Raw genomic sequence first — 27,440 nt, 5'->3', positions numbered from 1 at the left:
GGAATGACAGCTGCCAATTAAATCTGTTCGCACCCAATCTATCCATTGTAGTTAGTCCTGAGTCCTCAGAAAAGATGGGCATTTGAGACCTTTCCATTATCAAGGCAAGCCGTACATACCTCCCCAAAGTAGAGGTGGACTGTTTCCTATAATTGTGGATAAGCCTAAAGGCAGTAGATGGTTTGCATTGGTATACAGCAGCAGCTCTTCCACTATGGCGGAGAAGCGTCGCCCTCCACCCCCCTCCAAGCCACTCCTCCAGCCAGCACTCTCAAACACGTGAAAAAGAAAACGATAATATACCGGGTTTAACCCCTTCACTGCGGCGGCTATTCCACCGCAGTGCTAAGGGGGTGGGGCGGCCGTGCGGCGGCCGCATGCTGGTGACGGAACCGCTCCGTCACCAACGTCAGTGGCGCTGTGCTTATGACGGAGCGGTTCCGTCATGGCCCGCCCCGCTCAATAGAACGCTCAGCGCAGGCGCGGAATTCGCGCCGCGCAGGAGCGCTGGGCGGGCCATGACGGAACCGCTCCGTCATCAGCACAGCGCCACCGCAGCTGATGACGGAGCGGTTCCGTCATCAGCAGGAAAGGGGTTAAAACACATTATATTATCGGTTTATTTTTCTTGTGCCGAGACTTGGGGTCGGGACCAGGGTGATGACAGGCAGGAGGGGGAGTGGTGGGTGCTGTCTTCACTGCACATGTGGGTGTGGCCGGTAATTTCAGACTGGCCAAACCCACATGCACAGTGAAGCTCTCTCCAACTCCAGCTGCATTGCTGGGTTGGAGAGAGAGCAGACGCAGGCTCCCAGTCTGTCTGAGAGCGCAAATCATCGGCGCTCAGACCAATCCTGAAGCTGCTTTCATGCATGAGAACAGCTTCAGGATTGGCCGCGGGCCAGTCTAGGAGCCTTTTCCTGTCTGCAGTGGAAAGGAGAGGAAGGAGCAGAAGAGCGCGATCCTGGGCGACAGCAGGTAAGTTCTTTCTTTTTTTCGTCTCTGTCGTCCCCCATCTACCACCACCCTGCCTGTTTTCCCTGAGATGAGCCACTCCTTTTGGTATACATAATGTACAAGCCTAGATGGAAAGCATCAGTGTGCTGTACATAGCACGGGATGGGGAGGAGCCCATGGAAAGGGAGCTACACAGGTTTGTGAATCTTACTGACTTCCAAATATATTCTTACCGAACTCCCAATGTCCTAGCACTTCAATAAAGCCTCACTCAAGGCTGGTACCTCATGGACAAGAGGGGCAAAAACATCTCCATCTGAGTGGAAGCCGGTCACAACGTTTAACATAAAAGCAGGAGCAAGATTGAAGACCAACCCCTAAATGGAGGAAAAATAAGCATTTTTCAGGGAGTGGGTCCAATAGTGAAGATTATGCAACAGCAGGATACTCTGCATCTTTTCTTGGGAGAGATTAGATTTCAGCTGCCCTTCCAGGAACTGTTTGCATCAGCAACACCTTCTAATGTAAATCAGGCTACGCCTGCCACAGCAAATCTCTATTCCTTAATCTAAAAACATAGGAACGCCCTAAAAACATTATCATGCTTGCAAATGAATCAAGTAATTACATCACCAAAACAAAATCCGGAAGGATGCAGGTAAGTAATAATGGTTACGTGAACTAGTAAAAGGAAGAGTAAAATTACATGGTAAGAAGAGGTTTAGGTTAAAAAAGAAATGATTAAGTTTTATCCTGAAAATTTAAAAAAATAAGAAAGATAGAATGGAAAAGTTAAGTAAAAAGGTGTGAGGGTTAAACAATAAAAAACTAAAGGTTAAGGTGAAAGGAAGGAAGCAGCAAGTGTGAGTTGGGCATCGGGGCTGCAGCCCTCCTCTGCATGTCTTTCAAGCATCTCAATGCACAGTCCATCGCTGGCAATCCTCTCAACGTTTCCCTCATCCTTTGTTATGTTATGTTATATGGATATTTCTTGAGCCTAGTTCACCAACGGTATCTTGGCGCTATGGGTTGAGCAGAGAGGGTTCGAAGCTGGAGCAGTCTAGTTATGAGCTACGGTAAAGAGCCAGGTTTTGAGCAATTTTCTAAAACCGTACATAATCTTCTTCAAGTCTCAGAGTAATTGGCAATGAGTTCCACAGTTTTGGGCCCAGTGTAGAGAACCGCAACCCTCCAGTGCGTTTACATCTGAATCTCGGTACAACCAGTTGATTCAGATGCATAGATCTTAGAGGCCCATAGGAATCAATGGGAAGTCATTCTCAATTTGCGATTAGCAATTTGCGAATCACAAATTGAGAATGCAATTTCAAGGGTGCAGGGGACCCCCCCCCTGCACCCCTGAAATATAACTTTAAGTGCATTTTTCACACACACATGCCCCTATGGCATGTGCGTGTGTACAATGAAACTTTCAAAAATGCACTTTTGTGCATTTTTAAAAGTTTTCGCAAATTACCATGGAGGTCAACTTCATGGTAATTTACCTCTCCCTATTTGCGAATTGGCAAATTCAAAAATGTTCATGCATTGCATTTAAGAAATCTCAAATTGCAATTTCTTAAATGTAATCGCAATTTTAGAAATCGCAACATGATTGCGATTTCTAAAATTGCGAAAAACATGATGCATCCCAATTTTGTCAATTGCATTCGCAAACGGCCGAAAATTGCGATTCGCACCGTTTGCGAATGCAATTGACAATGATGCATGTGCCCGATAGTTTGTTGCTCCACCAGAAGCCAGTGGAGTTTTTTCAGCAGTGGGCTAATGTGGCATTGTCTATTCTTTTGATAGATGATTCTAGCTGCTTGATTCTGAATCATCTGAAGACGCTGCTTCTAATGTTGCAGAAGGCCAAGATACAGTGCATTTCCATAATCAATTTTGGAAAGAACCAGGGCAATGGTGATTTGGATGCTAGCCTCTCTGCTGAAGAATCTTCTTATCTTGCGCAGCTTACCGGCTTTGTTCGAGCATGGCTTCACATTAGGATACCCTTGAAAGGTTCCATCAATCTCCCCCTTCACTTGTTTCACGGTTTTCTAAAGCAAGATGCTCCATTATGTGGTCTTCAGAGTCTGTTCATCAGATTTTGTTTCATTCTGTATTACACACATTTTTGCACTCAGTGCAAAAGCAAATACAAAAATGTATTGAAAAAATAAAAAAATACATAAAACACATCTGGATTTTAACATGTGGGATGCCACTTGTAAGAAAGAACCTGTTACGTGAATAACCTCTTAAAAATTAAACTAATGTATTTGATTCTTGGGAAAGCAAGTACAGCAAACACACCCCAACCACTCTCCAGCACAAGGGTCTCCCCTTACCCCCTTCCAGTAACCAAAGAAACCGACCCACTGCTAACTGTCCTGAATGCCCTGCCCACTCTAAACTCAGTAAGCCCACCGATACTAGTGATTACCCCCATAAACCACAATAAGATCACTGACAGAGAGAGGAACTCCCTCACTGATTCGCTTTCTCCACCTACCATAACAAATCTCCCTCCAACAACTAAGAATCGGACGCAGGACACCCAAAGCCCCAACCCCCCCCCCACCCCTCCTTCCTTGAGCATAACCCAAAGATTGGCTCGACTAGAACTCCAGCTAGGAATAGTGACCCAAAATTTCAACAGAATCCCATCTAAACTTAACATACCCTCTATTCAAGACCTACCCCCTCCACTCCCTGGCCCCCTCAACAAACTTAGACTCCACCACATAAATTCACGACTGAGTTGGAAGACAACCCCCCTCAGTAACCATCCACACAGACCCAAGAGAACGAGCGCTGTAATGTCCATGCAAGAGGCGAGGGACCTTGCTGAATCCTATAAAGCAAAGCCAACCTCCCTCACAAGTGCTATGATCCCAGTAATTATCAGTCTTGGGAGAGAAACCACAACCTCAAAATTAATGAGACTTCCAGCGCACCTCATTAACATTCCTAGGGCCCCCCCAAGCTTAGAGCTAAATAACAAGAAAATGGCCAACTGCATGCTCATCAACTGCAGATCTGCGAATAAACATGCAACTGAATCGGCAGAAACCATCTTAACACATGACTTAGACATCCTGTTCATCACTGAAACTTGGCTGAATGAAACCTCCCCACCTATCTTCGACATGCCTATACCCCCAGCGTTCTCTATCCTCAACAAGGACAGGAACAACCAAAGAGGTGGAGGGACGGCAATCATATTTAAAAAGAACATCTCTATAACAGAAATCGACTCCCTCAAATATCAAAATCTGGATTACCTGTCAGTCAACATCAAAATGTCTGACAACAAGAGACTTCACTGTCACCTTATCTATAGACCACCAGGAAACAATACTATTTTTGGTGAACAGCTGGCCGACCTGATCTCGCACTGCTCACTCTCAAACGAGAACAACCTGATACTAGGAGACCTAAACCTTCACTGGAATGAGACAAACAACCCTCTAATGCAAATCTTAAACGATCTCCTTCACAACAACAACTTGATTCAACACTGCACTGAACAAACCCACGACAAAGGATCAATCCTAGATGCCATCATTGCCCATGAGGATGCAATCACCATCATTCGCACCCTCCCAGTGGACTGTCAGATCATCATCTCATCCTCTTCCACATCAATCAAAAACCAAATCAAACTCCTAAAAGTAATGACCACTTCCACTGGACAAGAAACCTGAGACAGATCCCCTTGGAAGAACTAGAAGAAAGTCTGAACCCACTCTTCCCCCCAATGAAGATGAAAGGTCCACTGTAGAACTTACCACCCAATATAACGAGGCCCTAACCGACATGTTGGACAAATTAGCACCCTTGAAACAAAAAAAGAGCAAGACCCTCCCATCGAGATCGTGGTTCAACTCTGAACTAAACGTGGAAAGAAGACAGCTAAGAGCAACTGAAAGACTCTGGCACAATAACCCCTCGTCAACTCACCTCGAACTACTCAAAACAAAACGTAGGATGTATAACAAGCACATCGCACACGAGAAATCCTCCTTCTTCTGCGATGCACTGAACAATGCAAAAAACTGCCCCAAAGAACTCTTCAACATTATCAGACAACAAACATCTAAACCTACTCCGGCTGCTATTCCGGCCTCCAAAGAGCTATGCAACAAATTTGCTAACTTCTTCAGCGATAAAATTCTAAAGATTGAGCTATCACTGACGGCCCATCCACCTCCAAAGACCGGGACGCTACTCAGTAAAGATGATGCAAACCCACCCAGTCAACTATATACAATTGGCTAACCTTCACTCCCACCACTGTAATTGAAATTACTGAACTAACCACCGGATCCAAACCCTCATCGCACCTTGAAGACCCCATCCCTGCGCAACTGGCAAAACAACTCAAACACTCCTTAGCCCCCACCTGGACTAGGATCATCAACAGCTCCCTAGAAACAGGAAGCATACCTGACTGCCTCAAAATAGGCCAGGTAACACCACTAATAAAAAAGGCTGCTGCTGACCCCAACGATCTTAGCAACTACAGACCTGTATCCAATCTTCCTTTCCTAGCAAAATTACTAGAAAAATGTGTTCTCCGTCAACTCACCCACCACATGGACATCAACAACCTCCTTGACCCACACCAATCAGGCTTCAGGAAAGGATGTAGCACATAGACTGCCATCCTAAATATCATAGATGACATGCACAAATCACTAGACAAAAACCGCTGCTGCCTACTCATACTCCTGGACCTTTCGGCGGCCTTTGACACGGTTGACCACAAACTACTCATCAACACTCTCACAGATAGGGTAGGTGCCAATGGAGTGGTTGCACAGTGGTTCACCTCCTTCCTACAAAACCGATCTCAAAGAATAAAAATAGGAAACTTCACGTCCGACCTACACCCTATAACTAGAGGTGTCCCCCAAGGGTCAGTGCTATCACCCGCACTATTCAACATCTACATGGAGCCACTCACCATCATCCTCAAACAAGCCAACATTCCCTTCCATCTCTATGCCGACGACACCCAGATATACTCAGAAACCTCCTCCCTAGCAGACATGCAAAGACTAAACATCACCCTAAGAGAAGTACAAGAGTGGCTATCCCGCAACCATCTGAAACTAAATCAAAACAAAACGGAAATTCTTCTCCTAGCCAGCAAGGAAAAGACCCCGCAGATCACGGAATGGTTAAAGGCTATTGATGCTCTAGACTGCACTCTCATCCCAGCAGACTCAGTGAAGTCATTGGGTATCACTCTGGACCCTAACTTGGATATGATTAAACACATCAAGAGCACCGCTAAAGGTGCCTTCTTCAACCTAAAGCTACTAAGTAAAATCAAACCCTTCATCCCACCAACGGACCTCAAACAAGCCCTTGTCCCTTGTCCTATCCAGATTAGACTACGGAATCGCCACCCTCACAGGCACGGCTAAACTACACCTGGCTCCACTTAGAACAGCACTAAATGCAGCAGCCAGAATGGTGTCGGGAGTGAAGAAATATGAACACATCACTCCCGCACTAACCGAACTCAAGTGGCTCCCAGTAGAAATGCGAGCTAATTTCAGAACCGCCTGCCTTACACACAAAGCTCTACATACCGGCAAACCCACCTATCTAGCTGCCAAACTCAAGAAAGCGGGACAGACAAGAAACCTCAGAAGCACTAACTCTCTGCTTCTCATCCCTCTGAAAACCTGCAAACAAAAGACTCTATCTAGGTCCTTCACCGGAAATGCACCCAAAATCTGGAATGCCATTCCCATGCACATTAGGACGAACTCTTCCTACAGAGCCTTCAAGAGCCAGCTCAAAACGCTCTTCCTCAATCAAATCCTCACGAAGTAAAAACGGATCCTCTTTAACTCCCGACCACAGAACAAAAGACCAGAAACTACGTCAAAGCGGATTACCGAACCTCCTTAGACCTTGGACTCACTATTTACCTGAGCACTCCTGCTGTAACAATCTGTTTATAACAATGTAATTTGTTTACATCAATGTTGTAAAGCGCTCCGATACCTCCGGGTCTGGCTAGCGCTATAGAAAACTCCAAAAATAAAATAAATAAAAACAAAGCAATTCCGGTTTCTCCATGAATTTCCGTGTTGCAATTTTTTTTAAGTGTTCGGGTCTGGAGCCTTATTACACAAGCAAACATTGGCCCAAAAGAGCATTGGCTTCATTTTGCCACTAGTGCAAGTCCAGGCGGTAGTAAAGTTGTTCTCTGCACTGGTAATCTACCTTTGGGATTTATTTCCTCTGGCCATACGATTAGTTATAGGCAAATTATTTGAATCTGTCCAGTGTCCGTGTTTCTGTGGCAAATATGCCAGCGCCCAGACGCCATTTGTGTATGTAGGAACTAGAGGCCAGATTTACTAAGTTGTCACGCAGTATAGCCGTAAATGCAGGAGAACGCCAAATTTACTAAAATACGGCACTCCCCTCTCCCTAGCACCGGCGCTGAAATCAGCTGCTGTGCGCCTCGGAGACACCTTTGCGCCACGGTACAAGGGAGTCTTTGCGAGTCTAGCGTAGGTTTTGTACTGGAAGGGACATTTCCAGTACAAAACACTATGCATAGACACCTTAACCCTTTTCCCTCTATGTATGTGTGATGTACAGTGCAGCACATCACGTATAAAGGTCGGAAAAGAAAGGAGAAATGAAAGCATAACATCTTCCTTGTGCCTACTTCAAAAGGGCGCGCTAAACCATGTCTACTTTGTTGAGTAAATTGGGTTTGGCGTCAAAAACCTTGGGTGGTTGCATGGGGACGTCGTTGCAGGGGCGGCCTTAGGCATGTGCAAGCTGTGCACCTGCACAGGGCCACCAAACCCCAGTAGCCACCACGCCAATATATATCCTTTATATATTAATCCTCTGAGGATGGATACATATTTGCATGGCGGCCCCTGGCAGGGATTTGGTGGCCTCCGGCTCTATTCCACTTCCAAACACCCTGACCCCCCCTCTTCACTGGCCTCCGCGCCTGTGTTCCTCCTGGTTCCTGATTGGCTTCTTTTTTTCCCTACGCACTGTTGCCACGTTGCGTGTCAAAATACCCTCCTCCTCCTAAATTTTATGGTTCTGAGACGGAAAGAAAGGATTGTGCGCTAATTTGCACCACACACAGCGTAAACTCTCAGTAAATCTCCCCAGGTCTAAGGTTTGCATGTAAAACCAAAGGGTATTTTTTGCTATCCGGCACTGATCCGGATTTACGGTAGTTGCACCCCTATCAGTAATACAACTAGTACCACACCTTTCCCCTGCCCAGATTTTGACAGGTAAAAGCTGATGGAATTTTGTGCAAGGAAAACACTGCACAGTCTGAATTTTGAAAGGGGGGGTTAAAACATGTCATTTTTTTTATTTTGTCCCATGATCTGAGTGGAACTCGGAGTGAAGCTGTAATACCACACCAGGAAATTACCCCTAACATTATATTACTACTAGCGGCCCGTCCCGACGTTGTCCGGGTAAAAAAAGGCTAGGCAGCAATGGTTTTAGTATTGAAAATAACATATACTTCAAAACTTCATGGTACACCACATTTCGTGTTTCATGAGAATCAGGAAGTAGCATAAATTGGTTGTCGGAATTCCCTGACCTCGATAGCGCGATATATAACTGTCCATGAGTGAAGCAGTCCTCTCGTAAGTCTATCCCAATGACTTTGCATGTCTGACTTTGTGATTTGTTAATGGTGGATGCAAAAGCAATGTTAATGGGGAATTGTAAGCGTTTGAATTTAAATGGTAGATCAGTAGGGATCATGGGTATCCAGGGAATATGGGCTAACTGTCCTGCAGCAGGGCCAGTGAGAATAGTAGTCTCTATCACATAAGGTAAAAGAGATTTAACTTGTAGGCGCGTCCCATTGCAGAGATTTGGTGGATGTAGGTTTTGTAATAACATGATAGGAACACCTACTTTCATTTGGAGTGTATGAGGGGGAAGCCCTGGTTAAGTGAGTGGAGGAATTCTTGGGGATAATGCACAGCCTCTTGGGTATCTAATACTGTATCAATAGAATTATATATTGTGGTTTCACCTGGGAATAGTTGTAGTATGTGTTCATTAATATGATGCAATGCAGAGTTTCGGGCGGCAACTATAGACCTTTCGCAAATCCATGTGTAATCTTTGCTGAGAAGATGCTTGATGTCTGGGTAAACATGTTATATGAGTTCATGTAGTGTACAGAGACGCTTACCTACGTTTTGTATGTTGGTAAAGCCATTTGTGTCAGGTATGTCTCCGTTGGCCACTTCTATTAGAAGATCTACAAATTGTGTATCTCCACCTCCTAAATGTGTCCTCATGTTAGTGCGCAAGGTAATAGATTGTACAGAGTTCCATAGGTGTGATGCTTTTAAGCATGCTTTTAGTATATCAGCCCGCGTTCTTGTAGGCACCACAGGGAGAGTTTGTCGGAAGTCAGCAGCAAACACAAAAGTAACACTTCCAATTATGTTGTATGAATTTCTAATGTCTTTGAGAGTTCTGTCAACTGCCTCAATATGTGAGCGGTGTGTCATTGTACATTCATCCCACATGATAAGAGACACATTTTGAAGCAGTGTTCCCAAAGGTCAGTTTTTCCGAATAGAGCATATTGAATCCTTTTCAAGGGAAACTGTTAGAGGCAGTTCAAAGGTAGAATGTGCTGTTTTCCCAGCTGTTAGCAAAGTGGCAGCTATTCCAGATGAAGCGACAGCTAGAGCCAAATTCCCAGAAGATCGAACTTTGGCAAGTATGAGGTTGATTAGGTAAGTCTTTCCTGTGCCACCGGGGGCGTCTATTAACAATAGTTTTCCTTGCTTCTTTTCAACACTATCAACTATGGCGTTGTAGGCGAGTTGTTGATCAGGAACTAATTTAGGCAAGTGTTGAGCAAGGTAGTTATTTAGCTCTGGAATATTGTGTGCGGTAGCGATATTGTGGTATCCAGATAGGTTAGTTCAGACCGCTGGCGGCAGGCTGAAATCTTGTAAGGACTTCTCGCTTTATAGATACAGTGAGTCTTCAATTTCTATAAGTCCTTGGTTTATGATTTCATTGTTGATAGCAGCCCGTGCCGACGTTGTCCGGGTATGAATTGCTGCCGGCAAGTAGTATATTGTTTTGTAGGATTTCATTTTGATAGCATTTCTTATCTGTGACAGGCCTGTAAAACGCTCCGATTCACAGTGCACTGCTGATGCACTTAAGAGTGCGCGTTCAGTAGTGTGTGAACTCGAGTTTCCCTACTTTATTTTTCCTTGCAATATTATATAGCGCAAACTCAACAACATGGCATAAGCACAATTTACATTACAGAAGAAAACATTCATTTGTGGTAGGCATGGGAAGACAAAGCGATTTGCCTGGAATCACAGGATGTTGAGCTGATGCCGAGATTCGAACGTAGCTCCCCAGCTCTAAAGTTCGCAATTCTAGAACTTGTGGCAGGAGGTGTGTCTAAAAGTGTATGTTGGTGCTGGCCATCAATGAGAGAAGCCTGTGCATTTTTCAAATGGGTCGTGAGAAAATATGAGTATGTTGCTGGAGATGTGGGCTGCCGTGCCACCAATGTACTTACCGGGGGAGGGTAAACACCGATTATTCCGCAACTTTCTTTCCGCATACCATCACTCTGCATACTTTCATTACGAAAGTACCATGACTCCGCAATGCCATTATAACGCATGGCATTACATTTTATATGCTTTTACCACGCATACATTTACAACTAAATTCGTTGTAAATGCATGAATGGTAAAAGCAAGTTTTTTTTAATGTTTGGATAAGGTAAGTATGGGTATAGGGGTATATGTTTTGGGGTACTGAGGTATATGTTTTGGGGTGTTTTGGGTATTGTAAGGGTTCAGATATAGTTTGGGGTTATGGGGTACAGGGGTAGTTTTAGGGTTTAGGGATAGGTATGGGTTTTGGGGTACAGGGGTATTTTTAGGGTTCAGGGCTAGGTTTGGGTTTTGGGGTATAGGGGTATTTTTAGGGTTCAGTGGTAGGTTTGGGTTTTGGGGTACAGGGGTATTTTAAGGGTTCGGGGCTAGGTTTGGGTTTTGGGGTACAGGGGTATTTTTAGGGTTCAGGGCTAGGTTTGGGTTTTGGGGTACAGAGGTATTTTAAGGGTTCAGATATAGTTTTGGGTTTTGGGGTATAGGGGTATTTTTAGGGTTTAGGGGTAGGTTTGGGTTTTGGGGTACAGGCGTATTTTCAGGGTTTAGGGCTAGGTTTGGGTTTTGGGGTACAGGGGTATTTTTAGGGTTCAGGGCTAGGTTTGGGTTTTGGGGTACAGAGGTATTTTAGGGTTCAGGGGTATGTTTGGGTTTTGGAGTACAGGGGTATTTTTAGGGTTCAGGGCTAGGTTTGGGTTTCGTGGTACAGGGGTATTTTTAGGGTTCAGGGCTAGGTTTGGGTTTTGGGGTACAGGGGTATTTTTAGGGTTCAGGGCTAGGTTTGTGTTTTGGGGTACAGGGGTATTTTAGGGTTCAGCAGTAGGTTTGGGTTTTGGGGTAACGGGGTATTTTTAGGGTTCAGGGGTAGGTTTTGGTTTTGAGGTACAGTGGTATTTTTAGGGTTCAGGTGTAGTTTGGGGTTTTGGGGTACAGGGGTATTTTTCGGGTTCAGGGCTAGGTTTGGGTTTTGGGGTACATAGGTATTTTAGGGTTCAGGGGTAGGTTTGGGTTTTGGGGTACAGGGGTATTTTTAGGGTTAAGGGCTAGGTTTGGGTTTTGGGGTACAGGGGTATTTTTAGGGTTCAGGGGTGGGTTTGGGTTTTGGGGTACAGGGATATTTTAAGGGTTCAGGGCTAGGTTTGTGTTTTGGGGTACAGGGGTATTTTAGGGTTCAGTGGTAGGTTTGGGTTTTGGGGTACAGTGGTATTTTTAGGGTTCAGGGCTAGGTTTGGGTTTTGGCGTACAGGGGTATTTTTAGGGTTCAGGGGTAGGTTTGGGTTTGGGGTACAGGGGTATTTTTAGGGTTCAGGGCTAGGTTTGGGTTTTGGGGTACAAAGGTATTTTAGGGTTCAGGGGTAGGTTTAGGTTTTGGGGTACAGGGGTATTTTTAGGGTTCAGGGCTAGGTTTGGGTTTTGGGGTACAGGGGTATTTTTAGGGTTCAGGGGTGGGTTTGGGTTTTGGGGTACAGGGGTATTTTAAGGGTTCAGGGCTAGGTTTGTGTTTTGGGGTACAGGGGTATTTTAGGGTTCAGTGGTAGGTTTGGGTTTTGGGGTACAGTGGTATTTTTAGGGTTCAGGGCTAGGTTTGGGTTTTGGCGTACAGGGGTATTTTTAGGGTTCAGGGGTAGGTTTGGGTTTTGAGGTACAGGGTATATTTATAGGGTTAAGATGGGTTAGTGTTTAAGGGTGTTGGGGTATTTTAAGGAGTAAGGGTGGGTTATGATCATGGGGTGCAGGGATATATAAAGGGAGCAGGGTGGGATTAGCACACAATATGAGACATGGCATGAAGGGTGGAACGTGCCACACGCCCCCAGCGTTTGTCACACCCCCAGCACACGCCCCCAGCACACGCCCACAGCAATACGCAGACACGCCCACAAGGGACTACTTTGCTGGCACAGTTCTTTTACCTTTTAAATGTATATGGTGGGCGTCTGTATAGCCTATGTCCTTCTGCTGCAACTGCCCTTTCCAACGCTGTATTGGGTGTTGTGATTGGTGCTGTGGTTCCTGAGATTACCCGCCTCAAAGGTTAGGGCTCTCTCTTTATATTATTAGCATGGATTTATTCATGGCGTGGCACCCTGGCTACCCCACTGGACTATATAATAATGTTACTCTTTAGATGAATCCAGGAAAAAAGTCTCAGGTGCACTGCACATTCTGCCAATCTTTCTCTCTTGGATTTTGATTTTCATATTTATTTGGTAGTATTTGAGATGCCTTCATCAGTCAATAAAAACCTTCCTTTGAATGCTTTTCAGGTGGTTGCTGGGTTTAAATATGTGGTGAATTTCAGAATCAGGCAGACAAACTGCTCGAAGGAGGAAAATGTGAATCTGCATGAGGGCTGTGAGATAGATGAAAGTTCGGTAAGTAATTGTATAAAAAAGTGATCAAGTTGTTTCACATTCCCCTAGAAAATAAATGGAATAATAGATCTGATGTATGTTGCAGCTTCGTCCCCATTGTAGTGACTGTCCGTGATCATTCACTTGATCATTATTTTTTTAACCATGATCATTACTGTGACCTTCAGCTCGAGCATCACCTTTACCTCGATAACGACCTTTACCGATACCATTGACATTAAATCAATCATCCCCCAATTCATTTGCAGATCAATCAAATTTATCGAACATTTTAAGAAAAAGCAAAGCCCATTGGCAAAATCTTGACCATGGACATTGTTTTACCCCAGAAAGACATTTGTTTTTTACTACCAATTTTAAATTCTATTACTCTCACATCAGTGTGTTTTTAGTATATTATCATATCTGTATTTTTGTAATGGTTTTAATTAACTATACAATAAAGTTTCTTCTTCTTTCTTTCTTCTTCTTCAATCTTCGCCACCACATCACCCATCATCCGTCCTCCTCATTCCAGTCCTTATGATACTGAATAGCCCCTCCTCCCAGACAGAGTTTTTTAACCACTTATAGGAAGTTTTAACTATTACTATTGTGATTAACTGCATTGTATCTGATGTAAAGCCCTCCGATACCCTCGGGTCAGGCCAGAGCTATATAAAACTTCCTATATAATTTTTTTTCCTCCAATTATTAGTCCTCTTTCTATGCCCACATTCACGACGTTAGCTTAAAACCCCCTTTTCCCCTCCCATCCTTCTGTATGTTTCCTGTCTCCCAAGAACAAAGATATCTGTTTAAGTTTCATGGCTTGTTTGCTGTTCAATGGTGTCTGTCTTGTTAGGTTAGCGGATAAAAATGTGTGCACCGTTCTTCAGCGCACCTTCTGCTGGACTGGGGCGGAGACAGCATGGCGGGCCGATGACAGGCCGAGAGGATACTGCGCTGTGTTGGGTGCATAATAATGCATGCACAATGGGAAAGGCATCACTAGTAGTCAAGAGACCAACGGCCAGATTCAATATTGTGAAGTTTTGCGAGTCTGAAATAGCGATTCATAAGGAATCGCTATTCCAGACTCGCAAAACGGGATTCATGTAGGATTCGCAATATTTTTTGCGATTCCTACAGATTCCTTATTTGCGATTAGCTAATTGCTAATCGCAAATAAGGAATAACTCCCCATTCATTCCTATGGGCCTAAAGGCCCATAGGAATGCATGGGGAGTCATTCCTTATTTGCGATTAGCAATTAGCTAATCGCAAATGAGATTGCGATTTCAAGGGTGCAGGGGTGTCCAAAGGACACCCTGTAACACCCCTGAAATGTGAAATTACACAGATGTTACACACACATGTCCAAAAGACATGTGTGTGTGTAACATGCAACTTTGAAAAATGCATTTGAAAGCATTTTTCTAAGTTTTCGCTATTTACCACGAGGTTTGACCTCGCGGTAAATAGCGGCCCAAAATTGCGAATTCGCAATTTTTAAATGTTTCAAGAATAGCATTTAAGGAATCTCTAATAGAGATTCCTTAAATGCTATTCCTCGCAAATTTGCGAGTTCTTAAATAGCGAATTTTGCATTTGGGATGATGAATCCCAAATGCAAAAATTGCACTCGCAAAGGGCCAGATTCTCAGAATCTGGCCCTTTGCGAGCGCAATTACCTTTCATGAATCAGGCTGCAAGTCTCAATTGATGAGATTTGGTCGCTCTGCACTATTGTATGTACAGAAATAGCGCTGTATGAGTCCCTGCCTAATGAAGACCCAGAAGACTGTAGACAAGCGCCACAATGTAGAGTCTCCAGAAGAGTAACAGCAGATTTGATTAAATAAACAGTAAACTCTTCCATAAATTAGCCACAAACAAAAGGCAGAGAATAGATTCACAATGATCAAGACCCTTGTCCCAAAGTCATCCATAGTACTGTTAATGCTGTAATTAGAATAATTTGTAGGGATGAGGCATATGATCAGAACTCTCTCAGTCTTCATAATATTTTGTGAGTGTTTGTATGACTTGAGCCCAGAGCCAGTTCAAATAACTTATACAAGACACAATTCCATGCCAAGCCTCGTGGATTTATTGTATAATTAAAATCTTTACAGAAGGCAAAAAGTAGTTATGAATTAGCTCAACCAAAAATAGTCAAAGTCATAATCTGCGAGAGGACCAGAAGTCAATCACTGCAGCAAATCAATAGCCAGAACCAAATTTAATCACATAAATAGACTGACATAGAGTTTGGTCTCTAAGCAAATGCTAAATGTTCTAAGAATGATTCAAATAGCAGACTGACATACAGTCTGCATAGTTAGGGAAGCAAGGAAAGTCTAAGTATAAAATAAAGAAAAACAGTCTTTAATACACAGTTTAATAAACATGAATTCTGCAAAGTTAGGAAAGTAAGAAAAGTTTAAGTATAAAATGAATAAACACCATGGGGCTGATTACAATGCAGTCCGTAAAGGCTCCGACCGATGGTCAGAGCCTTCCGGGCCGCATCGTAATTGGCCACTTGGTTTACGTTCCGACCGCTGTATTGTAATGTTGGCGGTCGGAAAGTAAACCAGGCGGTTATTCCGGCTGGCTTCCGACAGGCTCAAGAAGCCTGTTGGCCAGTCGGAACCGGCTCGTAATCCCAAAGGGCTGGCCTTTCCGCCCCTGGAATTACGATGCATGGTTTTGGGCATGGTTTCCATGGAAACCATGTTGGAAAGCATGCTTGGGGGCCAACAGCAGGGCCCCCTTAGGTGCGCAGCCTCTGGTTGGGGGCCAAGAGGGCACCACATGCCCCTCTGTAGATCCCTGCACGAATGGCATGCTTCTTGAGGTGCCTGCCACGGGGTGCAAGGATGAACAACACCTCCCATTTATCAATGGGAGCTTGTGTTAGGTCCGGTTTACAGCCTTAACAAGAGCTCCCATTGAGAAATGAGAGTATGCGACCAAACAGTGTTCAATCGCATTGTAATTAGCTGGTTGTTTGTGAAGAGTGTGATAGCTTGAGTAGAAGATAAAACCATACCAGGTTGATGTTTAATGTGATCTTTCTAAGTAACCTAAGAGTTTAGTTTCTTTCACAACGTCTAATCCTTTATTATCCAATTACCAAGCACACTTATTTAATAAACAAAATCTTTATTTTCACATTTTTGGGGTATACTGCCGACCCCATCACCTCTTTAGCATTTCACTGTGGTTTCTATACCTTTCCATAATTACCTTTATAATCGCATGGCAGAGTAACATTGTCAACATCTGAACGTTCAAAAAGGTCTTCTTTCCAACCTTAAGCGCCCAGGTGACATGTTGTAAGAAACCATCTTGGTTGGTAGTCAAAAAGATATGCAGTGAAGAAATGTGCAGCAATACACAACCTTGCTTTAGATCACACTGTACTCTGACAGTTGTGTCACTTCGCCCTGTGGTTTGCTGTGCTTGTGTACCTTTATGCAGTTCAACTAGTAATGTCAAAATACATTATGCATTATGCACCTCTGTTCAAGCAAGTAATAAATAAATAAATCCAGGATTTGTAAAGCGAGGCAACTCACCCGTAGGGGTCTCAAGGCGATGAATTGTAGTCATGGGAGATTAATAGCCACATGCATCATTGTTGGAATTTGCGATTCCTAAATTGCGAAAATTAAGGAATCGCAATTTAGGAATCGCAAATTCCTATGCATCAAGAAATCGCAAAAGTTTTTGTGATTTCTTAATTTTCCTTATTTGCGATTCCTTAATTGCGATTACATTGATTCCTATGGGCCTAGAGGCCCATAGGAATCAATGGGAAGGCATTCTCATTTTGCGAATTCGCAATTAAGGAATCGCAAAATGAGAATGCAATTTCAAGGGTGCAGTGGGGGTCCAAAGGACCCCCCCCTGCACCCCTGAAAAGTCACGTAAGTTCATTTTACTCACACACATGTCCCAAGGGCATGTGTGTGTGTAAAATGTAAGTTTAAAAAAATGCATTTATTTGCATTTTTGAAACTTTTCGCAAATTACCATGAAGGTGTACTTCATGGTAATTTTCCCCTTCAAAATTGCGAATTCGCAAAAAAAAACATCATGCATAGCATTTAAGAAATTGCAAAAAGATGTCTTAAATGCTATCGCAATTTGAGAAATCGCAAAAAATTGCGATTTCTTAAATTGCGATAAATGGAAAATGAATGATGCATCCCAAAAAGTGATTTTGGAATCGCAAACGGCCGAATTTTGCGATTCGCACCGTTTGCGATTCCAAAATCGCTTGATGCATGTGCCCTTAAGTGATTTGCCCAGAATCACAGGATGTTGATACCGGTGCAGTGACTCAAACCTGGTTCCCACTGCATCCGAAGTCGGCAGCTCAGGCCGTTACGCCACATCATCTCCTAGAAATACAGCAACCAGAGCACCACATCAGCACCCCCTGCACTGCATCATATCAATCCTGCACTTTTATACCCCCTCCCTGCACAGCAACTCCACCTGCTAGTACCACATTACTAATACCCAGCACTGAGCTGCCATATCTGGCACTGCATGGCTACCCACCAGCGCAGCCACCCCACCTCTCAGCACTGCACACCACCTCCAGCACCATCCCTCAGTGCTGTGACACCGTGCATCATGACCCACCAGCACCCTAACTCCACCTCTCAGTGTGGCACCATTACCCAGCAAAGTTGTGCCACCCAATGTTGTGATATCATCTTACAACACTGCAAAATCACATCTTCAAGATTGCAGCTCCAATGGCCAGTCATAGGCAACATCTCTTAGCCTGCCAACACCACCCACGACTATGCAACACCACCCTGGAAATTGGACAAGCCCAGCATTACACCACCTTCCACCAGAAGTGCAACACCCTCCACATAACACCCAGACACTTTAATACCCCCAGCATTGCACATCTCTGCAACACCACCCTACGGTACAGTGACATTTCTCACATCAATGACAACTACTCAGCTTTGTGACACCCCATGGAACTACAACAGAATTTCCTAGACTTGGAAAACACCACCCAGCACTTCAATAACAGCCAGCACTTCCATAACCCTGCCGCTGTGACACCACCACCTGACCTTAAAACAGCAACAGCTACTCTCCCCCAATTTCGACAAGATCAATATAACACAATACAGTAAAAGATACTTTACGTGTATTTGCAAAGTTAGTTCTTCTGCTATGAAGATATACATAAATGACATATTTTTATGTTGCTTTTCAATGCTGCTTCCGGTGAATTGCTGCTTTTTTCTAGGTGTTATGCCTGTTCTGATGGCATGCAGAGACATACTTTGGTACTGCTGCACAGGTTTCAGAATGTCCTAAAGTGTGAGTTTTGTATTTAACGTTTTCCTCAGAGGTCTTTGAAGAAGGCAGCTGTTTACAAGAGACAAAGGGCCAGATGTAGGTCACCAAATACCGGTCGGTAACGGCCGATTTTGGCCGTTACGACCGGTATTTGGTGATTGAGATGTAGGGGACCTGAATTTTACAGAATCGGTAAATATACCGAATCGGTAAATTTACCAATTCTGTAAAATACCGATTTGGTAAATTTACCGAATCGGTAAATCTATATGTAGGTGGCACAGCAAACAGTGCCACAGGCCCCTAAGAATTCGTTATTTACCATGTAATACTACTGCATGGTAAATAACGAATTCCTGTGTACATGCACATCTGTGCAGGTACACCTGTGCCATGTGGCACACAGACTTGCCCACAATTCGGTAATTTTACAGATTCGGTAATTACCGAATCGGTATTTGCCATAGATTCCTATGGGCCTCAAGACCCATAGGAATCTATGGCAAATACTGATTCGGTAATTACCGAATCGGTAAATACCGAATCCTACCGATTCGGTATTTTTTACCGAATTTTTACCTACATTTCTTTTACCGAATATAAAATACTGAATCGGTAAAATTCGATATTTTAGAGTCGGTAAATGAGATTTACCTACATCTGGCCCAAGGTTTTGCGGCTACGATTTAGAAGATATCTCACAAAGGATGGAACCCCCTCATGGGTACAAAACTGACCCACAAACAGTTGTAGGTTATGTGGTTATCATAACGAATCACTATTGCATATTGTATCCATTTGTCCTCAACTGTTAGAAGAGTGGAAAGCCCTATTAAAATCAATCTTTAAAGAAAACTGGGTGAGGACATGTCGCCAAGAAATTAGAATTTGTCTCTCCGGGAAATCGCTCATTTGAATACACTGTTTGTAAATTGTATTCTTATTGCAGAAAAAAAGTTAACCTTAGAGTGTGCCACTTGATGTTAGGGTTTTATGATAACCAGTAATCGGTCTGTTCAATGATGCTGTCCCAAAGATGTTATTGTCAACTATACCCCCATACTATATTGAATGTTAATTGATGTAAGAAAGTCTTCTTTGAAAGGAACTGGACCGTGGCACTATATCCATGGCACTTTAATTATGGTGTTTTAACTTTTTAATTTAACTAAAGGGGTAGTATAAGCAATTCTTATAAAACTTTAAGAAAGGTTCCTTTGAAAGGAATTGTACAACGGCACTTTATCTATGGCACCTTATGTATGGCATTTTTAACTTTGGATTTTTAAAAAGGGGTAGTGTAGGCAATTCTTACAACATTTCTTAGAATATTTTATTATTACTTTTATATTTAACCCAGCATTGTCTTTTGTAACTCGTATGAATCATCTGATTTCTAATACTAGAAATAGGACGTCAACCTTGAAATTGGGACTTATTAAAAAAAGAGAGAAAATTAATTTTAGTAACAATGGTTCTATGGAAGATTTAATCAACCCTCAAAATGCTGCTATGGTGTGATTACTGAATTGAAATATAATGTGTCTTCAATATTATTTTACTCTTCACAATGTACTGCTGTGTCCATGCACAATTTAATGTATTTTATTTTTCCTGTTTGTAATGATTTTTATTAATCCCCAATAAAATATTTCAGTCAACTGCGGATGTACGCGTGCAGTAACTATGATCAATAACTTTGCCATCTCTGACTAATCTGACATTAAAATCACCAGGAACTATCAGGGTGCCATTTGGAAATAGGACACACCTATTAACTATCACAACTCTATTTTGCATAACTTGATTGTACAGTACCAAACAAAGTAACTACACTAATACACTTCTTTTTTTATAGTCATCCAAATATTGCAAGGCATCCATATACGTGGCAGCAGTGCTGAATAAAGTGGAGACTCAAGAGGTCAATTGCTCCTTGCCTGCATATAAGGTAACAAGTACACCTTACCTTACAATATTTTCCTGAAATATCAATGTACAAGGGACCTCCGAAGAAAGCATTAAATTCTGGATCAGCCAGTCCATGCGGCTTATGACGCAGCCGTTGTCTGTACTAGGAGGGGTGCCCAACTGCTCTGCTGTTGTTTCACCAGTATGTAAAATCACAAAACGATGCAACATGTTGTCTTTATTTCACAACTACATAACAAAAATTTGATATGTTACATTAGAAACACATCCACTCCTTAAAAAAACATAAATAAAACTATCTTGAAATTCTGGATCTTGAACTTACCAACTCACTTGCCTCCCTACCCCTTGTAATGCCACTTTTAACAAAGGAAAGCAATCAGCAGGGACCGATAGCATGATGAGACTTGTATGACCAATAACATCCTGCTGTGAAGAATGGCCCTTAGAAAGTCTTCCACCTTAAGATGGTGATTCATCACACAACGACCTACAACACGCAAAACCAAGCAGCGTCAATTTCCTGGCACTGATACAGATGCTGAATGTAATACATTTTGTGATGGTAAAAAGCCAATATTTTTTCCACCACAATGAACCAAAATTGAAAATTGATCACTGCCTCGCTGGGACTGCAAGACTCTTCCAGGTCACCAACCCCAACAGATTTCCATGCGAGCCACTGGGATTACAGAAGACTCCCTTTACCTTGTCTGGTTTTGTGGTCTAAACATTAAGGCTTTCTCAAGTGGATAGTAAATCCCGACAAAAAACATAACTCAGGCCTTCAATTTTAGCCAATCATTGACAATTTATCTCCAAAGGGATGGCCCTAAACAGATATGATAATTTAGGGAAAATTGTAATTTTTAGGACATTTCCCCTCCCCGCCAATGACAAAAGGAGGTGATCAATTCTCCTAAGATCCCGCTCCAGGGGAGTCATATTTAGATCTACTATATGCCCATCATCAGAAAAGATACATATTCCCAGATATGTTGCCTCCTCCATTACAACTTGAGGATCAAAGTGCACAATATCTTTAGTACACACCGCTTAAGTTTTCCCCTGATTGAACTTATAGCCCAAAAACACCCCAAATATGTTTGCTGTCTTTATCTCCACTAAAGCCTGCTGAGGATCTGCTGTAACAACTGCTACGTTGTCAACGTATGCCAGCACTTTATATTCAATCTGCCCTGCTAGCATTGGACAAATCCGCTGCTTCCTTTTCAACTTTTTGATAAAAATGGTTGATATACAAGGCAAATAGTAATGGTGAGCATGGACAGCCTTCTCTTGTCCCCCTAGAGATCCGAATTTCTTCAGACTCTATCCCCATAATCCGTAGTTTAGCCCTGGGAGCAAGATATAGTGATTTAGTAGCTTTAATGAAGCCAGGGCCAAATCTATATCTCCTCAGAACTGCCCATAAGAAGCACGACGAAACCCGATCAAATGCCTTCTCAGCATTGAGCAAAATCAGGCCCATTTTTCAACGTTGTTTCAGCAATATCAAACAGGGTGATTACTTTCTTTATGTGATCAACAATTCCATGACCAGGTAAAGCTATGCCTTCTGGGGGCTACTAGTGTAGCAATAATTCTGCCTAATCGATTTGCCAAAGCCTTCGAATATATTTTTGTGCCACAGTTAATCAATTTTGTTGGTCTATAAGACGGGGTTTAATGGAGGTTTTTTAAACAATATATATATATATATATATCTCTTCGCTCCAAAACACCAGCCTGCCGCACTCCAGAGCGGGTGCACACGTAACGGGAGTGTGCCCGTCAAATATATACTGCTCCCAACATCCCCAGGCCCACAACCTGATAAGGAACGCAGCACTCGCGGGGGTGGTTTTCACTTCGATTTTAATGGAAAACCCTCAGCACATCAAGACGCGTTTCAGCATAGGCTTTCGTCAGTTGTTGTACAGAAACGCGCGGCGGCCATTAGTGTTTTATAAGCAATGAGCATGAAATAAATCATCGACATCAACATAGGACTAGCATGCATTCATGAGCAAAGTATAACGCCATATTGGAACATGCAAATTAGAGAGACAATAGATATCCAATGTCAATTACGTTATGTATGCATGTCTACAATCACTGCCTTCTGATGGCAAAAAAGATAACATATTAGATTAAATAGGTATCTTAAAAGTGCCGCCCTGAATGGGCATTTGCTATGCGCCACGTCCTAGGTAATGCCTCTACTTTGCTCGTGAATGCATGCTAGTCCTATGTTGCTCTTCTAACAGCAAAAGGTCTCTAAAAAGGGCCCAACTCTCACTATGTTTTTTTCTTGCAATTCTCCCCTAATTCCAGCCTTTAGAATATCCGAAAGCACTGTGGGCCAGATGTAGGACACCAAATACCGGTCGGTATCGGCCGATTTCGGCGTTACCGACCGGTATTTGGTTTTTGATATGTAGGGGGCCTAAAATTTACAGAATCGGTAAATTTACTGATTCGGTAAATTTACCGACTGGGTAAAATACCGAATCGGTAAAGTTACTGAATCGGTAATTCTAGATGTAGGTGGCCCTGAAAACAGTGCCACAGACCCTTAAGAATTCGTTATTTACCACGAAACAATATTTTGTGATAAATAACGAATTCCAGTGTACATGCACATCTGTGAATGTACACCTGTGCCATGTGGCACACATACATGCCCTAAGGGCATGTATGTGTGTCACATGGCACACAAGCCAGAATCAGGGGTGCAACAGGGTGTCAAAGTGACACCCTGTCCCCTTTGACAATTCGGTAATTTTACCGAATCTATATTTAACGATACGGTAATTGACATTGATTCCTATGGGCCTCAAGGCCCATAGGAATCAATGGCAATTACCGAATCGGTAAATACCGATTCGGTAATTACCGAATCATACCGATTCGGTAAAAATTACCGAATTATTTACTACATCTCATTTACCGAATCTAGAATATCGAATCGGTAAAATTCGGTATTCTAGAGTCGATAAATTAGATTTACCTACATCGGGCCCTGTGTCTTTAGCAGAACCCCTATTAATCTCTAAAAACTCAGCAGTCCATTTTTGCATTTGATCTAGATATTATACATTAGATAGAAGTTTGTTTTTAGCAAAGTCCACTTAGTCCATGGTTTAAAAGACCCTGCAACAGGGACCTCTACAACCAGTGGGCTGTGATCCGATAAGGCTTTAGCGAGTTTCTCTATCACAGCATGGTTGCTAAGAACCTTAGACATAGAAATATAGTCTATAAGGAATAGTCTATGATGTGGGTGTCAGAAATATGTGTGCCCCGGATCCGGAGTCTTTTACATTTTTGCCAGATATCCACTAAGCTGTGAGCTTTAACCAACGTAGACTACTTTAAAGGGTGAGAGTGTCTTCCCTGTGTATGTCTGAGAGGCATCTAACCTGTTATCAACCTCCAAATGTATATTAAAATCCCAGCTGAGTATAAATGGAGTCAGCCAATTTGCTAGTTCAATATTTAAAAAATCCATTGTATCAGCCTCATCTGTATTTGCTCCATAGATCGAACACAGTTTAAAGCGCCCACCACCAATGCCACATTCTAAAATGATTCACCTGCCCAACCAATCAGTTAAGATGCTGTGCAACTAGACTTTTTGGCACGTATGGCAACCCCTCTAGAAGTCGGTCCTTGCTGTGTGTAACCCAGGAGCACCAATCTGAGATCAGAGAAAACACCTCTCTTACATCAGGGAACATGAGTCTGTTGAAGACAAACAATATCAAACAGGAGCGACCCATGCAGGTAAGAGCGGTGGACGGTGGAGCGGGGTGGGGGGGACTCGGGAGAAGACGACTCAGGGATATTAAATAAATATTTATTTTCCCTCATCATCGTCTGTCGAGTCCCCCACCCACCGTGCCCCAACGCTCTTACCTGCACAGGCTGCTCCTGATATCAAATTTCATCAGCCTAAGATCTGATGCCAACCTGCCTCTCTTAACCCTTTCAGTTAGGCTGCAAATATTGAGTGTAGCAATACGCAAATTATTATCCCCCATGACACCCAATTATTTTATTATCTTTCATGATGCTCCCCACAGAGCTGGAGATGGCTTCAATACTGTCACATACTTCTATAGGCAGGGAAAATCAACCATAAAAGCCCTGATCCTTCTTGTTCTCTTTTCAAAAAGGGACTTAAATTATATAATTGTTACTAGACCCAAGTTCTCTTCTATTAATACATGGCTATATTTGTCCACAAAGTGCGCACATCCCAATAGCAAAGAAAGAAAGAAATCATCAGCATGTTAAGTAGAATATTTGATCATCTCCAAATAAGGCCTTGTGATGGTGTTGAGAAGTAGGAGAGATGGGACGGAGGGATTAGAAGAGATGATTAAGAAAGTCAAGATAAAGGAAATGAGAGAGAAGCATTCTGGATGGTGTTTTCATCCACAAAATGCCAGTCTCCTATGGGACAGGGTATGTGCATTGTGTTTAGCTGGACTTAGGCATTTTGTCCAGAGGAGGAGGGGTAAAGGAAGTGTAAGACTAGGAGACAATAATGAAATTTAAAATGAAAAAGGGTCACAGATAAGTGTAATGGGGTTGTACGGTTACAGTGAATTTAGCAGAGTTAGAAATATCCCTAACGCATAGATTACCAGTGGTAAGCAGCTAAAGAGGGCATGTGGAGGGAGAGCTTTCCAAGCACTAGAGAAGTAAATGTGCCCAGAGTTCAGGAAGGAGCCCCCCAAAGGGAGCCATAAGCGTAGCAGTAGCACACCTCTACTTTAGCGTTATCTGGACTAAGCTTTTAGAGCTGAAACTCTCACCATAGTTCACCCTATTGGCTGCTTCAGCAAGGACTATGTATGAAGGTTAGTTGTAGAGTGCTCTTAGCCTGCATAAAACACTCCAGTGAATATGAGAGGAGGATTGGGGCTAAGGAGGGGGCAGAAGAACAACTCCAGTCTCATATGAATTCACACTAAGGCAGCCTTACCCAAATGCAGAATTGTGAACTCAAAGTCTAACACATATCTCTATAGCAGGACCCAAAACAACTGGGTTGTACTGCCAATCGCTAAGACTAGAATGCCGGGTTTAGACTGAAGTGTTCTCCTGCCTTGGAACCATCCAACGCAGGAAGCCAATGACACACTGCCACCAACTTCATCCTTGAGCATTTAAAACTCACACACTTAGTACTGTACAACACACTTTTTTCTTGCCCAAGGATCCCATGACATAAATTCCTTTAATCTTACACACATATACTTCAAATCAGTACAGCTAGTTTCGCCTTGTGCTACAGTTTTGAGTACTTTACATGTTTAATCTGCTCTTACACTTTTGAGTAGCATTGCAACTTTTTACTATTCATAAAATCTGAGTGTATAGTTACTCTAAAGAGTAAGAGTAAGTTACATTGGTGGAATATTGAGTCCAAAATATCATCTGGACAAAATATTGTGTCAAGCATATTGAGGACAAGAATATTGTGAAGGTAAGTTTGTATGGCAAAGCAAAGTTTTACTATACTTAACTACACATATATGTACCTTGACTATATATGTCTTCAAGGTATGTAGATGAGGAGTTATGAACAGTAAATCTATACTTACCTATTTGCACTTACCTTCTTGATATTTTAATCATCAGTATTTTTGACATGATATTCTACCCACATAATATTTATGCCCTCGATCTATAGATTACATGTGTAAATTACTCAAAAGTGTACATTATCTTTGTTAATAGCCCTGCTGTTTGTAAATAGCCCCCAGGTCCTTCAGTTTGCTGGGGACATGCAAATTACACTTTTGTAAATTTGAAATAGGATGTTGTGAATAGCCAAAAAGTAGTAAACTTGCTCAAAAGTGTAAAGCACTCAAAACTGTAAAATAGCTTTGTGAACAAAGCCTTATAGAGTTACAGTGCACACTATATTTCTGATACGTCTCAGTGCGGTATTATGGCTATGTAAAGTGAGTTTCCTCTGCTTACATTATATGTTGTGTGGTTATTACAAGGTGCATTATAATTATGTGTAAATTATTAACAGTGTATAGAAATGCCACTTTAAGTACCTTTATCTTTCTAATCACTTTCAACAAAAGCAGGTTTAAGCAGAGAGTGCCATGAAAGCAACTATTTCTCCATATTCTATCCAGATTACCTTCTATGTAATAATCATGTGTTTGGAATATGAGTGCACTAATATGTTATATTTCTATTAAGAGAGCAAGAGGTATAGCTGGTATGAGCCCCTTTCGAAGAGTGAGCTTATCGAAACGTGAAGTGGGGCATCCTCCTGGGCACGCAAAAGGGCATGGGAATAAACATGAGGATAAATGTGAACATCCCCATGGGAAAAAAGACAAGAAAAACAAAAAGAAGTGCAAGAATAATGATAACAAGAAGTCTTCAGAAGAATCTCAAGAGCATTATACCCAGACACGGGTTCCTACCACGGTCAAGGGATTGGTAGAGCTTCCAAAACCCACCTCTGGAGTAGTTGCAGAAAATCCAGCAGTGGTGACCACTACACATTCTCCCTCAAGTACCTCTACACAGGGGGCAGTTGCAATTTTTCCCCTTCTCCCTCTGGATCCAGAAATTCCTGGTCTTCTTCCAAATCTCCCTGGGGACCTGCTACCTGATCTCCCAGAACCTCCAGCCCCAATGTGCCCTGGAGATCCCTGGACACCCAGACCATTGAGTCAGCCTTCTCCGTCACCAGCACATAAACCATTTGATGATATGGATCTCTTGTTGGCTGGTCATGAGGAAACAACTCCAGCAACTGTGAAGAAGCAGGAAAAACAACCAGGCACTGTTGCCGAATTCTCAGATGACGATCTCTTGTCACTTTTCTCATAACCTGCAGAAATAAACGCATTCTCATATCATTTTTATTTGTTTCAATGTTTTATTACTGTTGAACACCACAACATTACAATCACAATGGTATCTGCATTTGTAGTTTTTATGATCTTTGTAATCCTTTTTTCCTGCTAAGTGAAATATACTAACCCATCTAGCGGAACCTCCACAACGGGTATCCTAAATTGTGTTTGGCCCTACCTACAGAGGAACAGCCACACTACCTCATCCCTGTGCTCACATATTATATATGGACATATAGTCAGGGCCAATG

The 27,440-nt window shown here is 42.7% G+C and overlaps 1 protein-coding gene across 1 annotated transcript in view; it reads left to right on the top strand.

Moving 5' to 3' along the window:
- KNG1 (kininogen 1) overlaps positions 1-27,192 on the top strand; it is a 60,504-nt gene extending 33,312 nt beyond the window's left edge. The window contains exons 8-10 of the mRNA XM_086944352.1: positions 12,923-13,030; positions 20,214-20,306; positions 26,522-27,192. Coding sequence (XP_086800478.1) covers positions 12,923-13,030; positions 20,214-20,306; positions 26,522-27,163 — 843 coding nt within the window. The 3' untranslated portion in view covers positions 27,164-27,192. The remainder of the gene's footprint in view (positions 1-12,922; positions 13,031-20,213; positions 20,307-26,521) is intronic.
- The last annotated feature ends 248 nt before the right edge of the window (positions 27,193-27,440 follow it).

This window comes from Lissotriton vulgaris, chromosome 11 (assembly GCF_964263255.1).
Source record: "Lissotriton vulgaris chromosome 11, aLisVul1.2, whole genome shotgun sequence".
NCBI lineage: Eukaryota > Metazoa > Chordata > Amphibia > Caudata > Salamandridae > Lissotriton > Lissotriton vulgaris.
The sequence above is the reverse complement of the archived record's forward strand: the minus strand, read 5'-3'. Positions and strand labels throughout refer to the sequence as shown.